This window comes from Lepidochelys kempii, chromosome 1 (genome assembly GCF_965140265.1).
Source record: "Lepidochelys kempii isolate rLepKem1 chromosome 1, rLepKem1.hap2, whole genome shotgun sequence".
Classification (NCBI taxonomy): domain Eukaryota; kingdom Metazoa; phylum Chordata; order Testudines; family Cheloniidae; genus Lepidochelys; species Lepidochelys kempii.
The window spans coordinates 152,868,616-152,888,636 of record NC_133256.1 but is presented as its reverse complement, the minus strand read 5'-3'; the positions used below and the strand labels follow the sequence as shown (position 1 = coordinate 152,888,636).

General features: G+C 43.8%; 1 protein-coding gene across 17 annotated transcripts in view; it reads left to right on the top strand.

The window, feature by feature from the left end:
• CASK (calcium/calmodulin dependent serine protein kinase) overlaps positions 1 to 20,021 on the top strand; it is a 425,127-nt gene that overhangs the window by 371,499 nt on the left and 33,607 nt on the right. For all 17 annotated transcript variants that reach the window (XM_073358759.1, XM_073358793.1, XM_073358785.1 and 14 more), the window contains 2 exons: positions 3,061 to 3,146; positions 10,671 to 10,739. In XM_073358759.1, the coding sequence (XP_073214860.1) occupies positions 3,061 to 3,146; positions 10,671 to 10,739 (155 nt within the window). The remainder of the gene's footprint in view (positions 1 to 3,060; positions 3,147 to 10,670; positions 10,740 to 20,021) is intronic.

Here is a 20,021-nt window from a genome sequence, read left to right as displayed (position 1 = left end):
TGCTGTAGCTCTCAATGGCTGCATGCCAGTGTCAGTTTTCTCTTCTTCGTGAGTTGGCAGTGTGGCAGGTGAGCTAATTTTTGTGCTCTCACCTTTTTCTTTGTCCTACATAATCAGTGTTTTCCAAGCAGGGTCAACCTGTGCAAAGACTCTTTCATCCTTGCTCCATGTGAACTGGTGGTAACACCCCAGTTTCAATCTTTAAGAATTGTACACTTTTGGGATAAGTGCACAGATTGTATTTTAAATTCTTCCACAGTGGCTTATTTATGTTTGAACTTTTGCCCTTGTATCAGTACTTTAACACAGAGTACTTGTGGATTTTACTCACCTGGAGAATATGTTTACACTCCAAATAGTGTTAATGCATTTTTCTTGCGTCTGCTGTAATACAGCTAGACTTCCTGGCAGCTTCAAGCATCCAAAACCCAAATGTCTAGGTTTTCTGCTGTTAAAGTTTTTGTTTTGGCACATTTGTGTCAACAGGTGTATTAATTTTAAATAGGGATTAGGCACCAGTATGCTACTGCTGATCCAGGACACAGACTTCCTGCAGAAGACATGATGCTGTAGGTTGCCTATTCATATCTGTAAGAAAATGATTTAATTTGGAGCTCCCACAAATAGTTAAACCATGAATCTGTAAACACCTATGCCCTAGAACAACTAACAAAGCATTTTGTGAGCAAAGATTATGCTATAATAACAGCATGAATATGATTACATGGTGAAAAGAGACTACGGTAGTGTACATGGACTGCCTCCAGCTTTGCCAGCTGCAGAACTCTCCTCCAGCTGCAGAATTTGCTTCCTCAGAGGAAACTGTTCCCTGCTCTGTCCACCGGAGTGAGGCGTGTCTCTGACTTTTATACATCACAAGAGCACATACTGGCTGATGCTGTGCTAATTTGGGTTAGGTGAAGGCAGAGGAAGGAGATTGCCAACCCAGGGGCACCCTGTTCTTTATTATTGTAGATTTATTTATATATTGCCATAGATACAGAAAAATACAAAATACAGTTGATAAATAGAAACTACAAAATACAGAAAAGCCCCTGCGCAAAAGAGCTCACAGTCCAAAGTGTGAATAAATAAAATACAAATAATAAACAAGGGGCAGGACAGGGTGTGCTGAGCAGATGTACACCATGGTATGGGAGTCATTAGGCTGGGGGAGAAGACACCACATGGAGATGCCAGGAACATCACCTCCCAGCAGAAAAATGGGGAGAGGTTGTCCCAAAATGATAAAAGCCTCAAACCTCCCTCTCTCTCCAGTGACCCAGTCTGACCTCTTTCTCCCAGCTACTAACCAACCCGTCTCTCCACCAAGACAAAAGTTCAGAAGTCTGTAAATCCCCTCTCAGTTGCACACCTCGTACACACACCAACTGCTACCTTCCAATTATGGATTGTCAGTACTAGCTTCTGCCACAGCGTAAAATAAATGGAAAACATTCAAAAGAAGGGATTGTATTTAACTGTATTATCAAAATGACTAGCCTGAAGAGCATATTCATGATCTTTATTTCAATTTTTCATTCAATCATAATTTGTGTTTGGATGTTTCCCAACAATGTTTTTACACTGTTGCAGAAAGTATAGCATGCCCGGGGATATTGTGCATTATTGTGCCATAACCATGAAGGTATCTGCATGCAGAGCTTAGTTCCAACATGGTACAGAGCTCTAATTATTTTGGAATCAAATGTATTTTTGTAGAAGGTGTAAAGGGCTGAGAAAGTTTGCCAATGCTGAACTTGTATAACTTTTTGTTAGAGGGTTAGGTCATCAATACGCCAGCTGTGAACTGTTTTCATTTGAAATTCAAATACAGAGCTGCTGCATTCGCATACAGTAAACTATTAACTCTGTTGAATCCTGATTAATGTTCCAGAAGGCAGGACAGAGGAATTGCGCTGGAGTCCCTACCCCTTTTTGCTGTCAATAGGAAGCTCCTGTGGAATTGATTAAAACATTTTTTGTGGGATGGAGGACTTTCTCCTGAACAGATTAAAAGTTTGAGAAATTCTGTTCTGTAGCCTTCTGGGAGCTTTAGTGGTCCACAGTGCTGTGTAGCAGTGTCACAGACTGGAGTCCAAAGGGTACTCAAAAAGAAAAGGAGTACTTGTGGCACCTTAGAGACTAACAAATTTATTTTGAGCGTAAGCTTTCGTGAGCTACAGCTCACTTCATCGGATGCATCGAATACAGACTAACACAGCTGCTACTCTGAAAAGGGTACTCAGGCATTGTAGTTCATGATAGTGCCTGTTAGGACACCTCTTGTTAAGTCAGGCTCTCTTTCTGTTATAAAGCACATGGTTTTGGAATTCAGTATTTCTGCCATTTCAAATCCAAGCTGAAATTTAAAACTCAGATCATTAGCATGAATGTATTTTTTTCTTCAATCAATATGGTCATTCTAGGTTTAGCAAACAGCAAAAACACCATTCGTAGTTTAGGTGATTTATTGCCAGCGTCCGTTTCCAGAATGGCTTCATTTTGAAAAATAGATTGCCAGCTGTTGGTTCTTCAAGTAAAACTAATTATGTTTGGTAAAGTATTTGGAAAAGGATACTTGGAAAAAGAATTTAGTTAATTCACAAAACAAAAAGTAATATAGTAAATGTATAGTGAATGGACTACCTATGTAGAATGATGGCCTTGCTACATAACAACCACTAGCAACCACATTATTTTACTGTAAAATCTTTCACAATATGCACATTTTTCTTAGCATCCAAAGCTGCATTGGAATGGACAGCACATTTGCACCATTGATTTCAATGAGACTTTGTGTGGTAAAAACTGTGTACAGTTATGCTCTGTAAAGAAAGAAAAAAATATATTTAATAACAATTAAAAAATCACGGTTTCTAGAGTAGAATTGTTCACTCTGAGTTCCATTGCTTTGTGGGTTTCAGCTAGACACTAAACCCTTATTTTAACATTTTATTTTAATGTCTTTGTACTGCCAAACTCTGTTTTAGTTTTGGTATTGTTTCACAGTTATATTATAAATGTACACATTAACTATTTGTTTCATTAATTCTGCAGGTACGCTCCATGTAGGGGATGAAATCCGAGAAATAAATGGAATCAGTGTAGCAAACCAAACAGTGGAACAACTACAAAAAATGCTTGTAAGTCCCTAAAAGTTGGTTGACATTGGTTGTTTAATATTTTTTAAATAAAAATTGATCCTTTTTTCTTTTAACAAAGCCTCCCTAAATCACAGTGTTCTCCTTTGTCCTTCCTTTCTTGGTAGCTTACCTGATCCCCCAAGACAACCCCTTTCCCCATCCTAACTCCCCCCCGCCCCCCCCCCCAAAAAAATCATCTAACCAATTAAGCAGTTCTCTAGCAAACCACAGACTTCTCCAGGGTTTCTTCCACTGTGCCCATTTGTGCATGGAACCCCCTCCCTGAACTAATCCATCAGACCACTATCCTCTCCTCCTTCAAATCCTCTTTTGTGATGCCTCCAAGTAATCACCAAGTGTTTGTTTGAATAAATAGGCCAGGGGGCAAGTGGATGAAAGGCACTTGGCATAGATCCATACGTACTTATTGGAGACAATCCAGTATAACGCAAAGAAAAGGGCATATTTTAAAATTGTGTCTATTAGATTGTCTCCATCTCTCTCAGTATCTACCATATATGTGTTACCTGTCAGCTAAGATTATAAATTCTTCAGGAGTAGGAATCATGTCTACCTCTGTACAGTGCCAAGCACAATGACAATCTTCCTTTTGTGACTTTTATGATCATTTCAAAACCCTGTTGTAAGAAGCATACTGTAAAGCAAAAGATTTAATTACCTTTATTGTTATCTTTGCCTTCATAGCTACAGATGTAATTAATTATCCAAACTTTTTAAAATCCCACCACAGTATTTGACTCCCAACACCTTTTTCAATAGTGAACTTCACAGGCTTGACGCTAATTAGTATAAAATATTTTAATTTGTCCCGCCCATTGATTTAATCAAGTGACCATTTGGTCTCATTACTGGGCAAGGTAAAGAAAAGGGATTGGCAGGAGCAGCACAGGGCAGTGGGGGGAGGGACAGCTGAACTGCCAGCAACTGATAGCCTGCTGGGCGGCTGCCACACAGGGAACTTAGGGGAGTGGAGAGCTGATGGGGGGCTGCCAGCCCACCCTGGTTCCAAGCCCCCACCAGCTAGCTCCACCGGGCTGCTCTTCCTGCAAGCAGTGGACAAAGCAGGCAGCTGCCAAGCGACGTTATAAGGGAGCATTGCACAACTTTAAACAAGCATGTTCCCTAATTGATCATCAACGAAACAACATTAACTGGGATGACTTTAAGTGAGGCCTTACTGTACTTCACCGTAGGATGCGCGCACCCATGTGCCCTCTTGACAGAAATTTGAATTAGAAGTGTCCATGAATCCATACCTGCATGTTACAGAGCCTTGTGCTTTAGAGCAAAGGCGTATAGAAAGGAGTGGACGTGCTGCTACTACAGTTCCTTCTCAACTGGCTGCGACTTGAAACGGAGCAACTGCATGACTGCTGCTTCCTAGCAGATATTACCAGTTCTTTTATTTGTTTGCTTTCTCCTTTATTTTCTCTAATATTTAGTTTAAATTTTGTTTATTTTGTTCCCTTCTTTCCACAAATTTATTACATTTTAGAGAGGTTCCAGACACCACCCCCTTCCCAATTCAGAACCAGTTCCTTTTTCTACCAGCCTTACTCTGGAAGTATGACAAAAGCCCCAGGATTCATAGCCTTCCAGACCTGCAGTAGGTACTTTCCCCAGAGCACTGGGCTTTCTATCTGTATTCAGTGTCTCAGAGACTCTCATATCCCATTGAAGTGCAAAGTTTGCACAGCATTTAAAAGGGAGATGAGATTGAAGCTTCCCCTTATGGAACACTCTTGAAGACCTGCAGGGTCAGAGTCCCCCCGCCCCTTCCCCCATTACTTCAGCGGTGACGGAGGTTGCTTCAGAGACAAAGGACTCGAAGAAAAGAAAGCTTCCTTCTCCTAACAGAGCCTCCGGGAAAAGAGGTAGATTACCTCTTGGAACTGAACCTGAGGAGACGCCGTGTTCCAGGGTGAGTACCTCCAAGGATCCTACAGGCACCAGCATCTGGGCTTTGGTACCATCAAAATCAGATAACTCAGAAAGATAAGCCTGCTAGTAAGCACCATAGAGAGCCAATTATTCCAGCACCACTAGGCATCAAGACTGCTAGAAGCCTAAAGACTTGAGGAAACCTAAGGCACCAGCACCATCTTCAGATAGTATGCACCTAGAGCGTAGAGGTGTCACCTCAACAACCACTTCAGCACCATCCTCATAGGTGCCTCATTTTGTATCTCCGGCGAGGGTCCCAGTACCATCCCTGGTCCATCTACACATTTCTACAGCCCTCTGGCACCTTCAGGGTTCTTGTCACAAAAGGACTTATCTACATCAGAGGAACTGGAGTCCCCCCTCTTGCAGGTACCAAGAGAAGTTCCCCACTAATACCAGTACTACCATGCCAGCCAGGCTCCTCTCCTCCGCTCTCAGCAGGTCACCCGATACCTGTCCATAAGCACCTGTGGTAATGCCTCACCCTCTGGTGTCATCTCCAGCACCAGTGCCCAGAGCCACTCCTTTGCATTCTGGGATAACACCTCCAACTCAGAAATCTCAGTACAGGGCTGCTCAGCTTACTATTTGACACCTCGGGCAGTGTACCTGGACAAGGACACACCAGAGACTAGACAATACCCCAGACCCTCCAAACACGTATAACCCTTCCGTACCCACAACCCCAGTGCGCCTGCTGGAATCCCTGGACTGCCTATGTGGACCAATTCTATAGGGTTCCTGCCCACAAGAGAGAGACTGGAAGTTCCACAGGCCTCAACAACCACCAGCACTGCAGCTACAGTCACCGATACTGCGTGGTTCTCTGGTACGGAAGGAGGATCAGGAGGAGGATCTACAGCCACCTCCAGAGGAGGAGATATCTTCTTCTCATAAATCCTCCTCTGCCCCGGAGAAGGCAGTTGTGCCAATAACCTTCTTTGTATGTAGATAATATTAGGTCATTTCAGGACCTAATAAAGAGATGTAAAGGATCGCTTCAGATCTCAACAGAGGAGGTGCAAGAGTCCCAGCACTCTGGTGGTTATTCTTTACACCACCCCACAGAACACAATAGCACTGCCCGTTAATGAGGCACTCTTATCTCCAGCCCATAATTTGTGGCACATACCTGCCACTTTCGCACCTACATGTAAGTGGATGGACCAAAAAAAATTGCATACCAGCCAAGGGGCTGGAAATATCTTCTCCCACCCCAACTCCCTGGTTGTGGATGCAGTTAATGAGAGAAAATGCCAGAGTAGATCAAGATCCACATCTTCTGACAGAGGCCTCTTTGGTAGGAAGAGTTATTCCTCTGCTGCTCTTCAGTTCCAAGAAGCAAATTAACAAGCCATGATGGCAAATATGACTTTACTAGCCTATGCCAAATTCACTAATTTTATTAACAATTTGCGAGAGGACAAGAGGGAGCAATTCTAGGCCCTCACTTCTGAAGGACAACTGATAGCCAAGACCTCTTTACAAGCTGCCTTTGCTGCTGATGATACAGTTTAACCATCTTTAGCTGTTATGTGATGAGGATTCTGGCTCCAATCATCCAGTCTGTCCAGGAAGGTACAGAATACGGTGGAAGACCTCCCTTTCAGAGGGCTGAAGCTGTTCAGCAACAATAATAACGCCTCATTGTATTCTCCCAAGGATGCAAGAGCAACCCAGAGGTGTCTTGGGATCCATGTTCCTGGAACAAAGAGATGTTTCAGCAAATCAGACTGCACAACGATCATAGCTATTCCAACATCAGCAGTACCCGGCCTGTTCCAGACCTACTGAATCTCCTAGAAGGAGGCCTGGGCCTCACAAGAAAGGGTGACGATCTCCCTACCTGGACCTCCCTCCAAATGACGGTTATGGCAACCTGGTCAAGGGACATGAACCATGCCCTTCCCTGAAGCCACTGTGCAAGCCTATCCTCCACTCCACCTCCCTTTGGGGACAGCCTATCACAGTTTCTACCTAATTTGAGAACTTATCACCACAGACAAATTGATTTTAGAGGTAATGGCTATGGGATACTCTACCCCTTCCTCCTCTCTCTTCAGCGACTCCTCTCATGAGGATATCTTGAAACAGGAGGCCCAGTCCCTCCTCAGTATGAGAACAATAGAGCCACTCCCCCCCAGAATTTGTGGGAGGAGGATCCTAGTCCAAATATTTTCTGGTTCCCAAAAGAAATGGCATTGGAGGCCAATCCTTGACCTTAGGATCTGGACACCCATATTCATGCACAACACTTCTGGATGGTGACTATGGTTATCATAATCCTTCTTTGAGTCAACAGGTTTAGTTTACTGCCCTCAACCTTCAAGACACATATTTTCACATTGTAATGCACCCTTTCCACAGACGTTTTCTGCACTTCATCATTGGCTCAGAACATTATCAATACCATGTCCTTCCCTTTCACTTTCCACAGCCCGCACAGATTTTTACAAAGGTCCTCTCAGTAGGTACAGCTCACCTACATCAAGACAATATTTCAGCCTTTCCCTGTTTAGACGATTGGTTTCTCTAGGGATGCTCCACTCTGGATGTCCAACTGGCAACCAACAAGGCTCTAACCTTGCTTCAGTCCCTGGGTCTTTGTATCAACCTAGCTCTTGTCCAGAGGATAGAATTAGTTGGAGATTCCCTGGACTCTCAAACTGGTAGGGTCTATCTACCTATCTCCATTATATCCCATCTGATCACTACCCTACAGCTAAGTCCCCGGCCGAATTCAGCTCCTAGCTCATATGTTGGCCCTGTCATTCACTACACTACACGCAGGACTGCATCTCCAATGCCTTTGGGCCTGGCTCAAAACCTCATACACACCAAACAAACACAGCCTTATCAAATGCATTTCCATACCCCCCCCCACGGGTGCTGGGCTCCCACAGATGGTGAAAAGATCTCCGATGAAGGTCTGTGTGGGAATCCCATTCTCATTCCTGCTGCCAGCATGAATCATCACAATGGATATCTCCCTTCTAGGCTGGGGAGCTAACTTACAAGGTTCCACAAACAAGGCATATGGTGTCCGCAAGCAATGTTGCTTTAGAACGAAGGACAGTTTATGCCTGTGAGGTCTTTCTCCACACATTTAGGGTCATCATGTCAGAGTAATGGTAGATAACAGAGCTGCAATGTCCTGTATAAATTGACAAGATCCCAGTCTTTATGCACAGAATCCCTAAAATTGTGGATCTGGTGCATTGCCTGTCACATAGAGATCTCTGTGATTTTCCTACCAGGCCTCAAGAACATGGTACCAAAGGCTCTAAGTAGAAATTTCCATCAGGACCACAAGTGGGAGCTCAACAGTGTGATCTTTCAGAACATCTGGAAAGTATGGGGCCTTCCCTTAGCAGATCTCTTTGCAACCCTGACCAATACAAAATGTCAACTCTTTTTCTCCAAGGGGAGACTCAACTGCGACTCTTTGGTAGATGCTGTAGGGACCAGGACAGGGGTGGTGAAGCCTAATGGTCAGAGCTGGGGTCAGACGCCAGGAACCAAAGCCAGAATCAGAATCATGCCAAGCTCAGGACTTAAGTCAGGGTCAGGAGTCACACCAAAGGTTGAGCCAGAATCAGTGTCAGGAGTCATCCCAAGGGTCAGGACTGGAATCAGAATCAGACAGCTGTGCCAAGGATCAAGCTGGAGTCAGGAACCAGGGAACGGTGCCACGGTCAAGAGTCAGCAGTATCAAAGATCAAACCAAAATCAAAGAACAATGCCAGGGTCAAGCAAGAGTCAAAGTTCAGAACAGCAGCAGGTCAGGAGTTCACTCAATTGCTCAGACAACTTCTTCTAAATTATTCTGGCTTAAATAATGCATCTGTGCCAGATGTCTCCTCCAATGAGTAGCTTCCTAAGCAGAGCCTATGGTGGGCCAGAGTTCTGCTAAACCCCTCCCATGCTGGTTTTGCAGAGCTGTCAGGAGACTGTCATGGTCTATGAACTGCTTGGGGACTCATGAGCCCATGTTCAAGACCCACAATCCTTCACAGGTGCCCTACTAGTCCCAGGGCCTCGTTGTCTCCTCTGTTCTTACCTCCAGTGCTGTTAATTCTTAAGACATTGATCAAACTACAACAGCAGCAGGCGAGAATCATCTTGATGATGTCTTTTTGGTCCAGACAAGTGAGGTATTCAGATCTACATCACCTTTCTATAGAGAGACCCTGATGCCTCCCTCTCAGATCAGACCACCTGAGGCAGAACTCTGGCACCATGAGACACCACCAGGCTTCTGTCCCTGAACCTTATGGCCTGGCTGCTGTGTGTTTCTTGGTTTTAGAGTCAGACTGTTCAGCAGAGATACAATCCGTACTCCTGAATAGTAGGAATCCCTCCACTCATAAAACTTACTTGCAGAAGTGGAAACATTTCCTTTTCTGGTGTTCCTGTCACTCTATATCTGTTTCTGAAGCTCTTCCTGCAAGGATCCTTGATTATTTGTTTGAATTAAAAAAACAAGAACTATCTATGAGTTTTGTCAAGGTGACACCTAGCAGCTATTATGGCCTTTAATTCACCTATCCAGGGCCTCTCAGCTACATTCCTCAAGGGTTTAGCTAATCTGTTCCCATGTATCTGGAACCCCACACCTCTGTGGGACCTTAACTTTGTCCTCAGTGTCTTAAGGAACTGTGCACTCGAAGCTCTGGGCACATGTTTGTTCCTTTAAGACCCCCTTCCTGGTACCCATCACCTTGGCTAGAAACGTGGAAGAAGTTGGAGCGCTTTCGGCTGACCCACCTTACGCTATCTTCTGCGGTGACAGAGTCATGGCCACGCCCTCATCCTCTGTTTAACCCTAAAGTTTTGTCAGACTTCCATATCAATCAGGATATTCATCTGCCAGTATTCTTCACCAAACCACACTCCTAGAGAGAAGAGGCAAGCCTTCTCACCTTAGACATTCGGAGGGCACTAGCCTTCCGTCTGGACCCTTCATGGTTCCCCTAGACTGGAGCTGCTGTGGCCATGTAATGAGCAGATACAGACCTTTGGACACTGGTAATTCAAATCTCTGGACAAGAGCTTACAGGCATACATTACACCTACAATGGAGCACCCATAGGGACAAAACATCTTGAACAACTCAAGTTATTGAAAGGTAAGTAACCTCTCGTGTATATAACATATAAATTGAATGGGAAGAAAAATTAATTTCTTCTACAACAAAGGCACAATGTAAATCACAAAAAAATAGATGAGGGGAATGGAAATGAAGAAAAGTTTACTGATGTGTACTCAATTCTCATTTAAAAATACAGCTGTAATCTCTAGATTTCTGAGGACCTGTCATGCTAATTCACTAATGGCGTATGTTTGGTTTTATGTTAATAAGAGACCATCTGAATGCGTTTGGTTCTAAGTGAAACCACATGTTGTAAAAGTTTTCCAGTTTATTTCTGAATGTTTATTTTTGGAAGAACTGCTGCTGCTCTCAGAAAGGTTGTGCTGTTTCCTTACAGATATTAGAGTGGTTTCTTGTGTTTTATCTGCAATGTCTTGTTTTTTAAAGAGAACATTTTCTTTCTCCAGAGGGAAATGCGGGGGAGCATCACGTTCAAGATTGTTCCAAGTTATCGCACTCAGTCTTCATCCTGTGAGGTAATGAGTTTAATGAACCATTCCCATCCTTTCTCAGTCCTGTAACTAACTGCCTGCTGATGGCTGAATGTTACTGCTTTCTGGGAAATTTTCTGCCTGTGCTGTTAGATCACGCACACCAATTTTACAACAAAGATAACGGAACAGGAGTAGGTCCCACCCACCTACTCAGCCCTGCCTTCATATTCATCTCATCAGCACCTTAACTAGCCCTTTACAGCCTATGATGTTAAAAGAAAAAGGAAAAACCTCTCAAGTGTCTCTTCAGTTAACATGGAAGTATGGAGTCCCCTGTTTTAAAATTCATGATTTAAAATACTTTCTCCAGGAAGTCTATTTGAGCTCCTAAGTTAAGGAGCTTGAATAAATATTTCTGCTCTGTTTAACATGAGAAATGTATGGATTGATTGATTGATTTGGGCTGTTAAGGGTTAATTGAAGATCCTGTTTCTATATAAATCTGTTCAGGAAAATTTGTGATAATTAAATGTCTGTAACAGTAACGTGGCTAAATATTATGTTTCTATGCAGAATTGGTAATGTATCATTATTCAAGAAAAACAGGTTTGGAATTCAGTACTCTTTGAATTAGGAAAGTGGTGCTATGGTTTTGCAAGTTTATATAACTCTTCCTTGCACACACAGCTATTTTCCATGTGAAACTGAAAGGAATTAAAACAGTGAAAATGGCTATTAGGGAAGGATATTCTTCCTATTTGCGCTTACAGATTGGCATAAGCACTGTGTAAGCAATGCTATTCTTTCCATGGTGCATGCTTGGTTCTTCAACAGGAGGCAGACTCAGTATTACACCAGGGTGCAATAGAGAGCATTCCACCTCAGTACCAAGGGAGCGGGTTCTATTCCCCATACTTCCTAATCCCCAGAAAGGGCAGGGAGGGTGGAGACTCATCCTGGACCTTCAACAGCTCAACATCTTTATCAGGAAATGGAAATTCAGGACGATTTCACTGGTATCTGTAATCTCCTCCCTGCAGGAGGGAGTGTGGTTCATGGCCCTCAACATGAAGGACTCGTATTTCCATGTGGATATTCATGCACCATAAAGGCAGTTTTTGTGGTTGGACAGGAGCACTTCCAGTTCCGCGTCCTCCCCTTTAGGCTTGTGATGGCACCCAGGGTGTTTACAAAAGTATTCACAGCAGTAGCAGCCCAGATAGATGCCAGAGGTTTATGGTGCTCCTATACCTGGTCGACTGGTTCCTGGTTGGACAGTCTCACCAAGAAGTTATCTCAGCAATACAATCTCTTCAGCACCTCCTTGCAACCTTGAGGGGGGGAGTGTAAACGAAGACTGTTTTGTCACCCACAAAGACAATACATTTCATAGGGGCACAGCTGGATTCCATCTCTGCACGAGCTTTCCTCCCTGAAGACAGCTTTTACACAATGAGCACCTGTTCTCTCGCATTATCCACAAGCCTCAAACTACAGTGCATTAGTGCCGCTTGCTGTTAGACCATATGGCTGTAGGTATCTATATGACATCGTTCACCAGACTCCACTTGCGGTGCCTTCAAGCCTGGCTCCTCATGACCACAGAATCATTGTTCCCTCTGCAGTTCTCAGCTCCCTTGCTTGATGGTCCAACCCAAACAAAGTCAGGGTGGGGACTCCCTTCAGCCCTCCCACAAGAGCCACCATCTTGACGGATGCCTTCCTCACAGGTTGGAGTGCTCATTTAGACTACCATAGAGCCCAGGGTACATGGACCCCAGAGGAGGCCTGGCTCCATATAAACCTTCTGGAGCTCAGAGAAATCTGCCTAGTCTGCAAGGGCTTCCTCCACCTCATATGCTCACTTCATGTACAGATACTATCAGATAATATCACAGTGGTCTACATACCAAACAGGGAGGAGTGAGATCTTGTCCTCTCTTCCTGGAGACATTTGGGCAGTGGAACTGATGTATCAGGAATCAAATTGCCATACGGGCCGCATACCTCCCAGGTGTTCAGAATTCCCTGGCAGGCAGACTGAGCTGGAGCTTCTGTACAGACCGCAAAGGGGAAGTGCATGACACAGTTCTAACCAACATCTTCGCAAAGTGGGTACTCCCCGATAGGAGCTCTTCACGTCACAGTCAGAGAGAGAGCTTCCCATGTATTGCTCCAGGGGAGCCATATGCAGACACTCCCAGGGTGATACACTCCTGCCCTGGACAGACTGTCTCAGCTATATCGTTTCCCCTATTCCCCTCATACCTCAGGTTACATGGAAGGTCCTCTGCAACGGAGTCACCATCATCTTCCTAGCACTACTGGCTCAGGCAGTTCTGGGTCACAGACTTCCTAGCAGTGTCCGTGTGCCCACCCATCAGGATCCACCCATTTCTGGATCTCCTAACCTGAGACACTAAACTGGGAGGAGAGGTAGATACGCTGGAGGGTAGGGATAGGATACAGAGGGCCCTATACAAATTAGAGGATTGGGCCAAAAGAAATCTGATGAGGTTCGACAAGGACAAGTGCAGAGTCCTGCACTTAGGACAGAAGAATCCCATGCACCGCTACAGACTAGGGACCGAATGGGTTGGCAGCAGTTCTGCAGAAAAGGAACTAGGGGTTGCAGTGGACGAGAAGCTGGATATGAATCAACAGTGTTCCCTTGTTGCCAAGAAGGCCAATGACATTTTGGGCTGTATAAGTAGGAGCATTGCCAGCAGATGGAGGGACATGATCATTCCCCTCTTTCGGCATTGGTGAGGCCTCACCTGGAGTACAGCGTCCAGTTTTGAGCCCCACACTACAAGAAGAATGTGGAAAAACTGGAAAGAGTCCAGCAGAGAGCAACAAAAATGATTAGGGGGCTGGAGCACATGACTTATGAGGAGAGGCTGAGGGAACTGGGGATGTTTAGTCTGTGGAAGAGAAGAATGAGGGGGGATTTGATAGCTGCTTTCAACTACCTGAAAGGGGGTTCCAAAGAGGATGGCTCTAGACTGTTCTCAGTGGTAGCAGATGACAGAACAAGGAGTAATGGTCTCAAGTTGCAGTGGGGGAGGTTTAGATTGGATATTAGGAAAAACTTTTTCACTAGGAGGATGATGAAACATTGGAACGCGTTACCTAGGGAGGTGGTGGAATCTCCTTCCTTAGATATTTTTAAGGTCAGGCTTGACAAAGCCCTGGCTGGGATGATTTAGTTGGGGACTGGTCCTGCTTTGAGCAGGGGATTGGACTAGATGACCTCCTGAGGTCCCTTCCAACCCTGATATTCTTTGATTCTATGAGACGGTGGAACATTCAAGCACCCCATTGTGGGCTCACTCCACCTCGCGGCCTGGTATTTGGATGGGCATTGGAGATAGAATGCTCCTGCTCTGCGCCGTCCCAGAAATCCTTAATCAAAGTGGGAAAGACTACTAGAGCCTGCTACAAGGCTAAATTCTTCCACTTTTTGGCCTGGGCACAATGCCACCAACATTCCCTTGACACAGTGGGCATTCCAGTTATCCTTGACTACCTCCTTGCCTTAAAGAAGTCAAGTATAGCCCTTAGCTGGCTGCAGGTACTCTTAGCAGCATTTAGCACATTCCTTCCTCCAGTGGAGGGACATTCTGTCCTCATGCATCTGGCCACGATGCAATTTATCAGGGCCTTCCCACCAATCATCAAACCTGTGCCTCAATGGGATCTTAATCTTGTCCTGTCAATGCTCACAGGCCCGCCCTTCAAACCTACCATGACATGTGCCATGACCCACCTCTCCATGAAAATGGCATTCTTAATGGCCATCACTTCACCCAGAAGGGTCAGTGAGCTAGCAGCCATGATGTCAGCCCCGCCTTACACAGTATTCCACCAAGAGGAGGTCTCCCTTTGGTTATCTCTGAATTCTATATCAATCAAGCAATCTATTTGCCTGTATTTTTTCTGAAGCGTTACGCTTCTCCTGAAGGTAAGAGGCTGCACTCCCTCACCCTCAGACGTGCCCTGGCATTCTAGCTTCAAAGAACCAAAGCCATTAGGAAATCTCCAAGGCTTTTTGTCACCATAGCAGAAAGGTCATGTGAACAAGCCGTATCCTCACAGAGAATCTCTATGTTGGTCTCCAGATGCATATTAGAATGATACAATATAGCAAAGCTCCTCTTCCCCCCTCCCCCACGGGGGTGTTATATGCCACTCCACACGAGGACAGGCAGCCTTCATAGCATCCTTATCAGATGTCCCGATGCAGGACATTTGCAAAACAGCAACTTGGTGCTCTGTCCACACGTTTATGGCACACTACTCCCTGATTCAAGTGGCAGCTGTGGATGCAACAATGGGAACAGCAGTATTGCAAGCATTGCTGCTGTCAACTTCCTCACACCCTCCTCCAGGCTGAATACTGCTTGCGAGTCACCCACGTGAAGAAGAACTGGAGATTCCTTACTGTAGCTGGAGGTTCTTCGAGATGCGTGGTCCCCTATCTGTTTTCCACTACCCACCCTCCTTCACCTCTTCTTCAGACCCTACTACATTACGGTAAGAGGGGGATCTGGAGAGCGGTCAACCTGCACTGCCCCTTATACCTTTGGACAGAAGCATGCAAGAAGATACTGCACGTGTGCATGTCAACGGACACTGCTTGAAAGAATTTCTGAAATCTGGCACATGGCAACCATGTGTACCCACATGTGGAAAACAGATAGGGACCACATATCTTGAAGAACCTCCAATTACAGCAAGTAACCTCCATTTATGTTCATCGCTTTACATATAATGTTATTACATACATTTCACCATGATATCATTGACCTGCAAGCTATTCATTTTCAAATAATACCTCACAAGGCCTATTCTGTTTCAAGATTATTACAGTGGTGTATAGGGTGTGAATACAGGGGTCCGTTCGGTCACAATCTGGTCTTAAAATAGTAACATAATCTACAGAAAAACTATTCTAGTAATTTTTGTGGCGGTTTCTAAGATTTATTGTTCTTCCTCCTCCAAGGCATGGACAATTAAAGTCATCATAGTACTGTAGTCCAGCTTTACATCTAGAGGAATACAAAATTGGTGCCACTAAAATTCTTTAAAACTCTAAACCGTTGATCATATGAGTCAGATTTTTCTCTACACATGAATTACCCTCAAATAAACAGAAGTAACTGTTCTTAAAATCAAACATAGTATGCTAGTATTACTTTAGATATAAAGGCATATTATTTTTCTACATTTGAAAAGTACCACTTTTGAGTACCTGAGACTTGCAGCTGTCCAGTTATATCTGTCCTAATATGTGGCTCCTAAGTAATGTTTAATGGAGTGCTTGTTACCTGAACATTAAGCCATCAGTAATTGTAGAGATATCATATCCCTTCATGCCTGCTGTAAATGAAGTTTGATCCTCCGATTGTGTAGAGTCTCCATAGTTAATCACTTCTGAATAATGTGGTTACTCATAATGAGATTTAATCCAGGCTGTTGTTATATTTGGTTGAGATTTTCAAAGGCAGGTAGGGGATTTAGCTACACAACTTATGTTAGCTTCAGTGGGTCCGCTTTGAAAATCTCAACCTGAGATTTATTCCAAGCTTGTTCAGATCTCTGGCTGTCACACAGTGCATATGCTTCGCCATCTTGTAGCAGATTTCTTCATGCATTTCTCATGGCATGAGGGACATAGGCTCCTGAATCTTGCTCATCCATGATAAGGTAAAGTGAAGTAGGTTTGGAATCTGGGTTTTATTTCACTTGGGCAGAATTCAGATTTTTCTTCACCCAGGGTTCATTAATTTTTGGAAGAACTAGTTGAGATGCTCTAGAAGGACCAAAAGAGGACTAAAAGACAAGCCAAATCCCTGATGCCTACAAGAGGAGTTACCAATTAAGGCTAAACTATGTAGTGAGACATTAATATCCCAGAAGGATATTTTGGGACATTTCCATGCTTTCACTATGGTAATAGACACTTTAGAAAAATCAAAGACAGAGAAATTGTATTTAGCATTACTGGATTAGCTAGAAAGGCAGATCTGACTAACTTGCCAAATTCCCTACTTCTAATTACTCCAGGGAAAATAGAAGCCAATGCAGAGACATTGGTTTCAAGAGTGACAGTGGGCTGGCAGTCTGCCATCTCACTGGGCATGTGTTTGAGGATTAGAGACTTAATTTCTAAAATGGAATTTTTATTTCCTGGCTTAGATTTTGCTGACAATACATTGTTCCTAAAATCACTGTTGTGTAAACTATTGATTATTCATCTATTGAGGGCATCTGCCATCCAGTTATCAAGGTAGTACACAGTCTGAGTCCTACTGATACTCACATAGTGCAATATCCAGAAACGTCTTTTTTCCTCCTTTGGCTAGCCAAGAAATTGCACCCTTCCTCTTAGACACAGACTCTAGCCACAGTGATCACTGCAACACAGTCTACCAATGGTTGATTGTGAATACCATGCAGAAGTTTCAGCTCATACAGTATATAGTGTCCCATCCAAAATAAGACATGAAGAGAGCGTATCATACTGGCATTCCATGTTCCGTCTTGGCTCCCTGTCTAATTCTTTATCTACTTCAAGTTCCTGGTCCAAATTGTTATGCCTCTCAATGGGATGTTTTGCTTGCACATTCACAAGGAAGGACAGTGACTGACAGCTGATTGAAACATTTTTGGTAGAAGTGCTTGTGTTGCGGAACTTTTGACACAGAAGACCAGAATGAGTTTGAGTCTCACCCTTTTCGGAACACAATGCAAGACTCACTTTGTTACATAAATCTTCCCTTGGTAAAGACATCTCTGGTTTTCTCCTGAAAAATCAACCAACAAAAATGAATTTTAGAAGTGCAACAACCTAGACAAGGATTGAGAAAAGAATTATTAGTCAGACTTCTTGTACTTGCCACCTAGACTAGACTAGACTACTATTCTGAACTATACATTTGTAGCGATATACCAGTCAAATACTCTTACTTTCCATTTATACAAGAACCTGAGGAATGATTTTCAGTTTAGGATGCAAGAGAATGCTGACAGAGGTACATATTTGCAAGTAACTCTTCTCTGAAAAGAGCAACTTCTAAGTCTTTGAAACGGTCTATGTGAGACACAGGCAACCATTAAAAAAATTGAATTGAATGGTAATCTCTAGTGGACTCGGAAACACTTAATAGAAAGCATTTCTTCCCCCTGGAATGTGTCATTTTTGGTGCCATTTGTAATGTATACAACCCTAGGCCTTCCCAGAATCCTTCCTGTAAAATTACAGAAAAATCTTTCTAGATTTATCCATGAAAACAGGACACCTTGCACCAGATTGGAATTGAAATATGTTCATAGATTCTAACACTCATTTCAACATACATTGTGGGCTTTAGTCTTATCAGATGTGAAAATGGAACCATAACCTGGCTGCTGTTGCTGGGGTCTGGTTTGACAAGGGATTAATCAAATATCACTAATAGTGAGTGCCGAAAGGTCACTTCGCTTCAAGTCACTAACCAACACCTTACCTCCACCAACACTTGGAAGTGGTGGGGATTGTCTCAGCTAATGATGAAGATATGGTGGTAGAGCTGAAGAGTCCGTCCAAATCCAGGAGCAATGTGTCCTTTTGTTTGTTCTTGCTTGGCTTTGGGGTGACATAGACGTATCACTTCACTTCTTTCTCTCCTTAACGTAGTGTTTGTTTAGGTGGCCTAAGCAGGACAAGTTTGGGAAGTCCTGGGGCTCAGGTAGTACTGCCTTAATCTAGGCTGTTGAAAACATCCAGTCCAAACTTGCATTAATTCTGGCCTTCTTGGAACGCCTGGTCCATCCTGGGTTTGCCTCCTCTCCCCCAAGAGGATTGACATTCTTGGACACTTTATATGAGATATAATTCTCCCCTTGAGCTGTTCTCCAGATAGAATCTGAATTTTTCTAGTTCTAAGCAGTCCTGGTATTCTAAGAAGAGGTCCATTGTATCTGCTATTTTCCGATAGGCTGTATGCAATGCACAATTGTGCTCTCCTAGCTTGGAGTCTTGTCTTTTTTAGAAGAAACTTCCTAGACATTAAAAATTGGATGAATGCCTCTTGTAGTTGTCAAATCAAGACAGCCCTAAGTTCATAGTTTCCACCATTCCCTTTAGCTTTTTCTTAGACTCATAGACTTTCAGTCCAGAAGGGACTATATGATCATCTAGCCTGACCTCCTGCACGTTGCAGGCTACAGAACCTCCTCCCCCGGCTCCCGTAATAGACCCTTAATTACTGAGTCCTCAAATCATGATTTCAGTTAGAGACTTTACCATTTACACCAGTTTAAATCTGCAAGTGACCCATGCCCCAGGCAGCAGAGGAAGGCGAAAAACCCCAAGGGTCTCTGCCAATCTGATTGTTGGGAAATTTCTTCCTGACCCCAAATATGGCGGCCAGATAAATCCTGAGCCTTTCTGCAACACTCAACAGTCAAACACTTAGGAAGGAATTCTCTATAGTATCTCAGAGCCCTCTCCATCTAGCATCCCATCACCAGTCATTGGAGATATTTGCTGCTAGCAGTCGCAGGTCAGCGACATGCCCTTGTAGGCTGTCTCATCATGCCATCCCCTCCGTAAACTTATCAGCTGAAGCCAGTTAGATTTTTTTGCCTTCACTGCTCCCCTAGGGAGGCTGTTCCAGAACTTCACTCCTCTGAAGGTTAGAAACCTTAATCTAATTTCAAGCCTAAACTTGTTGATGGCCAGTTTTATAGCCATTTGTTGTTGTTGTCCACATTGGCGTGTAACCTATATAACTCCTCTCCCTCCCTGGTATTTATCCCTCTGATGTATTTATAGAGAGCAATCATATTTTCCCTCAGCCTTCTTTTGGTTAGGCTAAACAAGCCAACCACTTTGAGTCTGCTGTCGTAAGGTAGGTTTTCCATTCCTCTGATCATCCTAGTAGCCCTTCTAAGCATCTGTTCCAGTTTGAATTCATCTTTCTTAAACATGGGATACCAGAATTGCACATAGTATTCCAGATGAGGTCTCACCAGTGCCTTGTATAACGGTACTAACACTTCCCCATCTCTACTGGAAATACCTCACCTGATGCATCCATCCTAGGATTGCATTAGCCTTTTTCACAGTGGCTCGTAATCATCATGTGATCAACCAGTACACCCAGGTCTTTCTCATCTTCTGTCACTTCCAACTGATAAGTCCTCAGTTTATAGCAAAAATTCTTTTTGTTAGTCCCTAAGTGTGTGACTTTGCACTATTAAGTTTCATTCCAGTTTTCAAGATCTGTATGATATTCCGGTTCTCCTCCGTATTGGCAATTCCTCCTAACTTTGTGG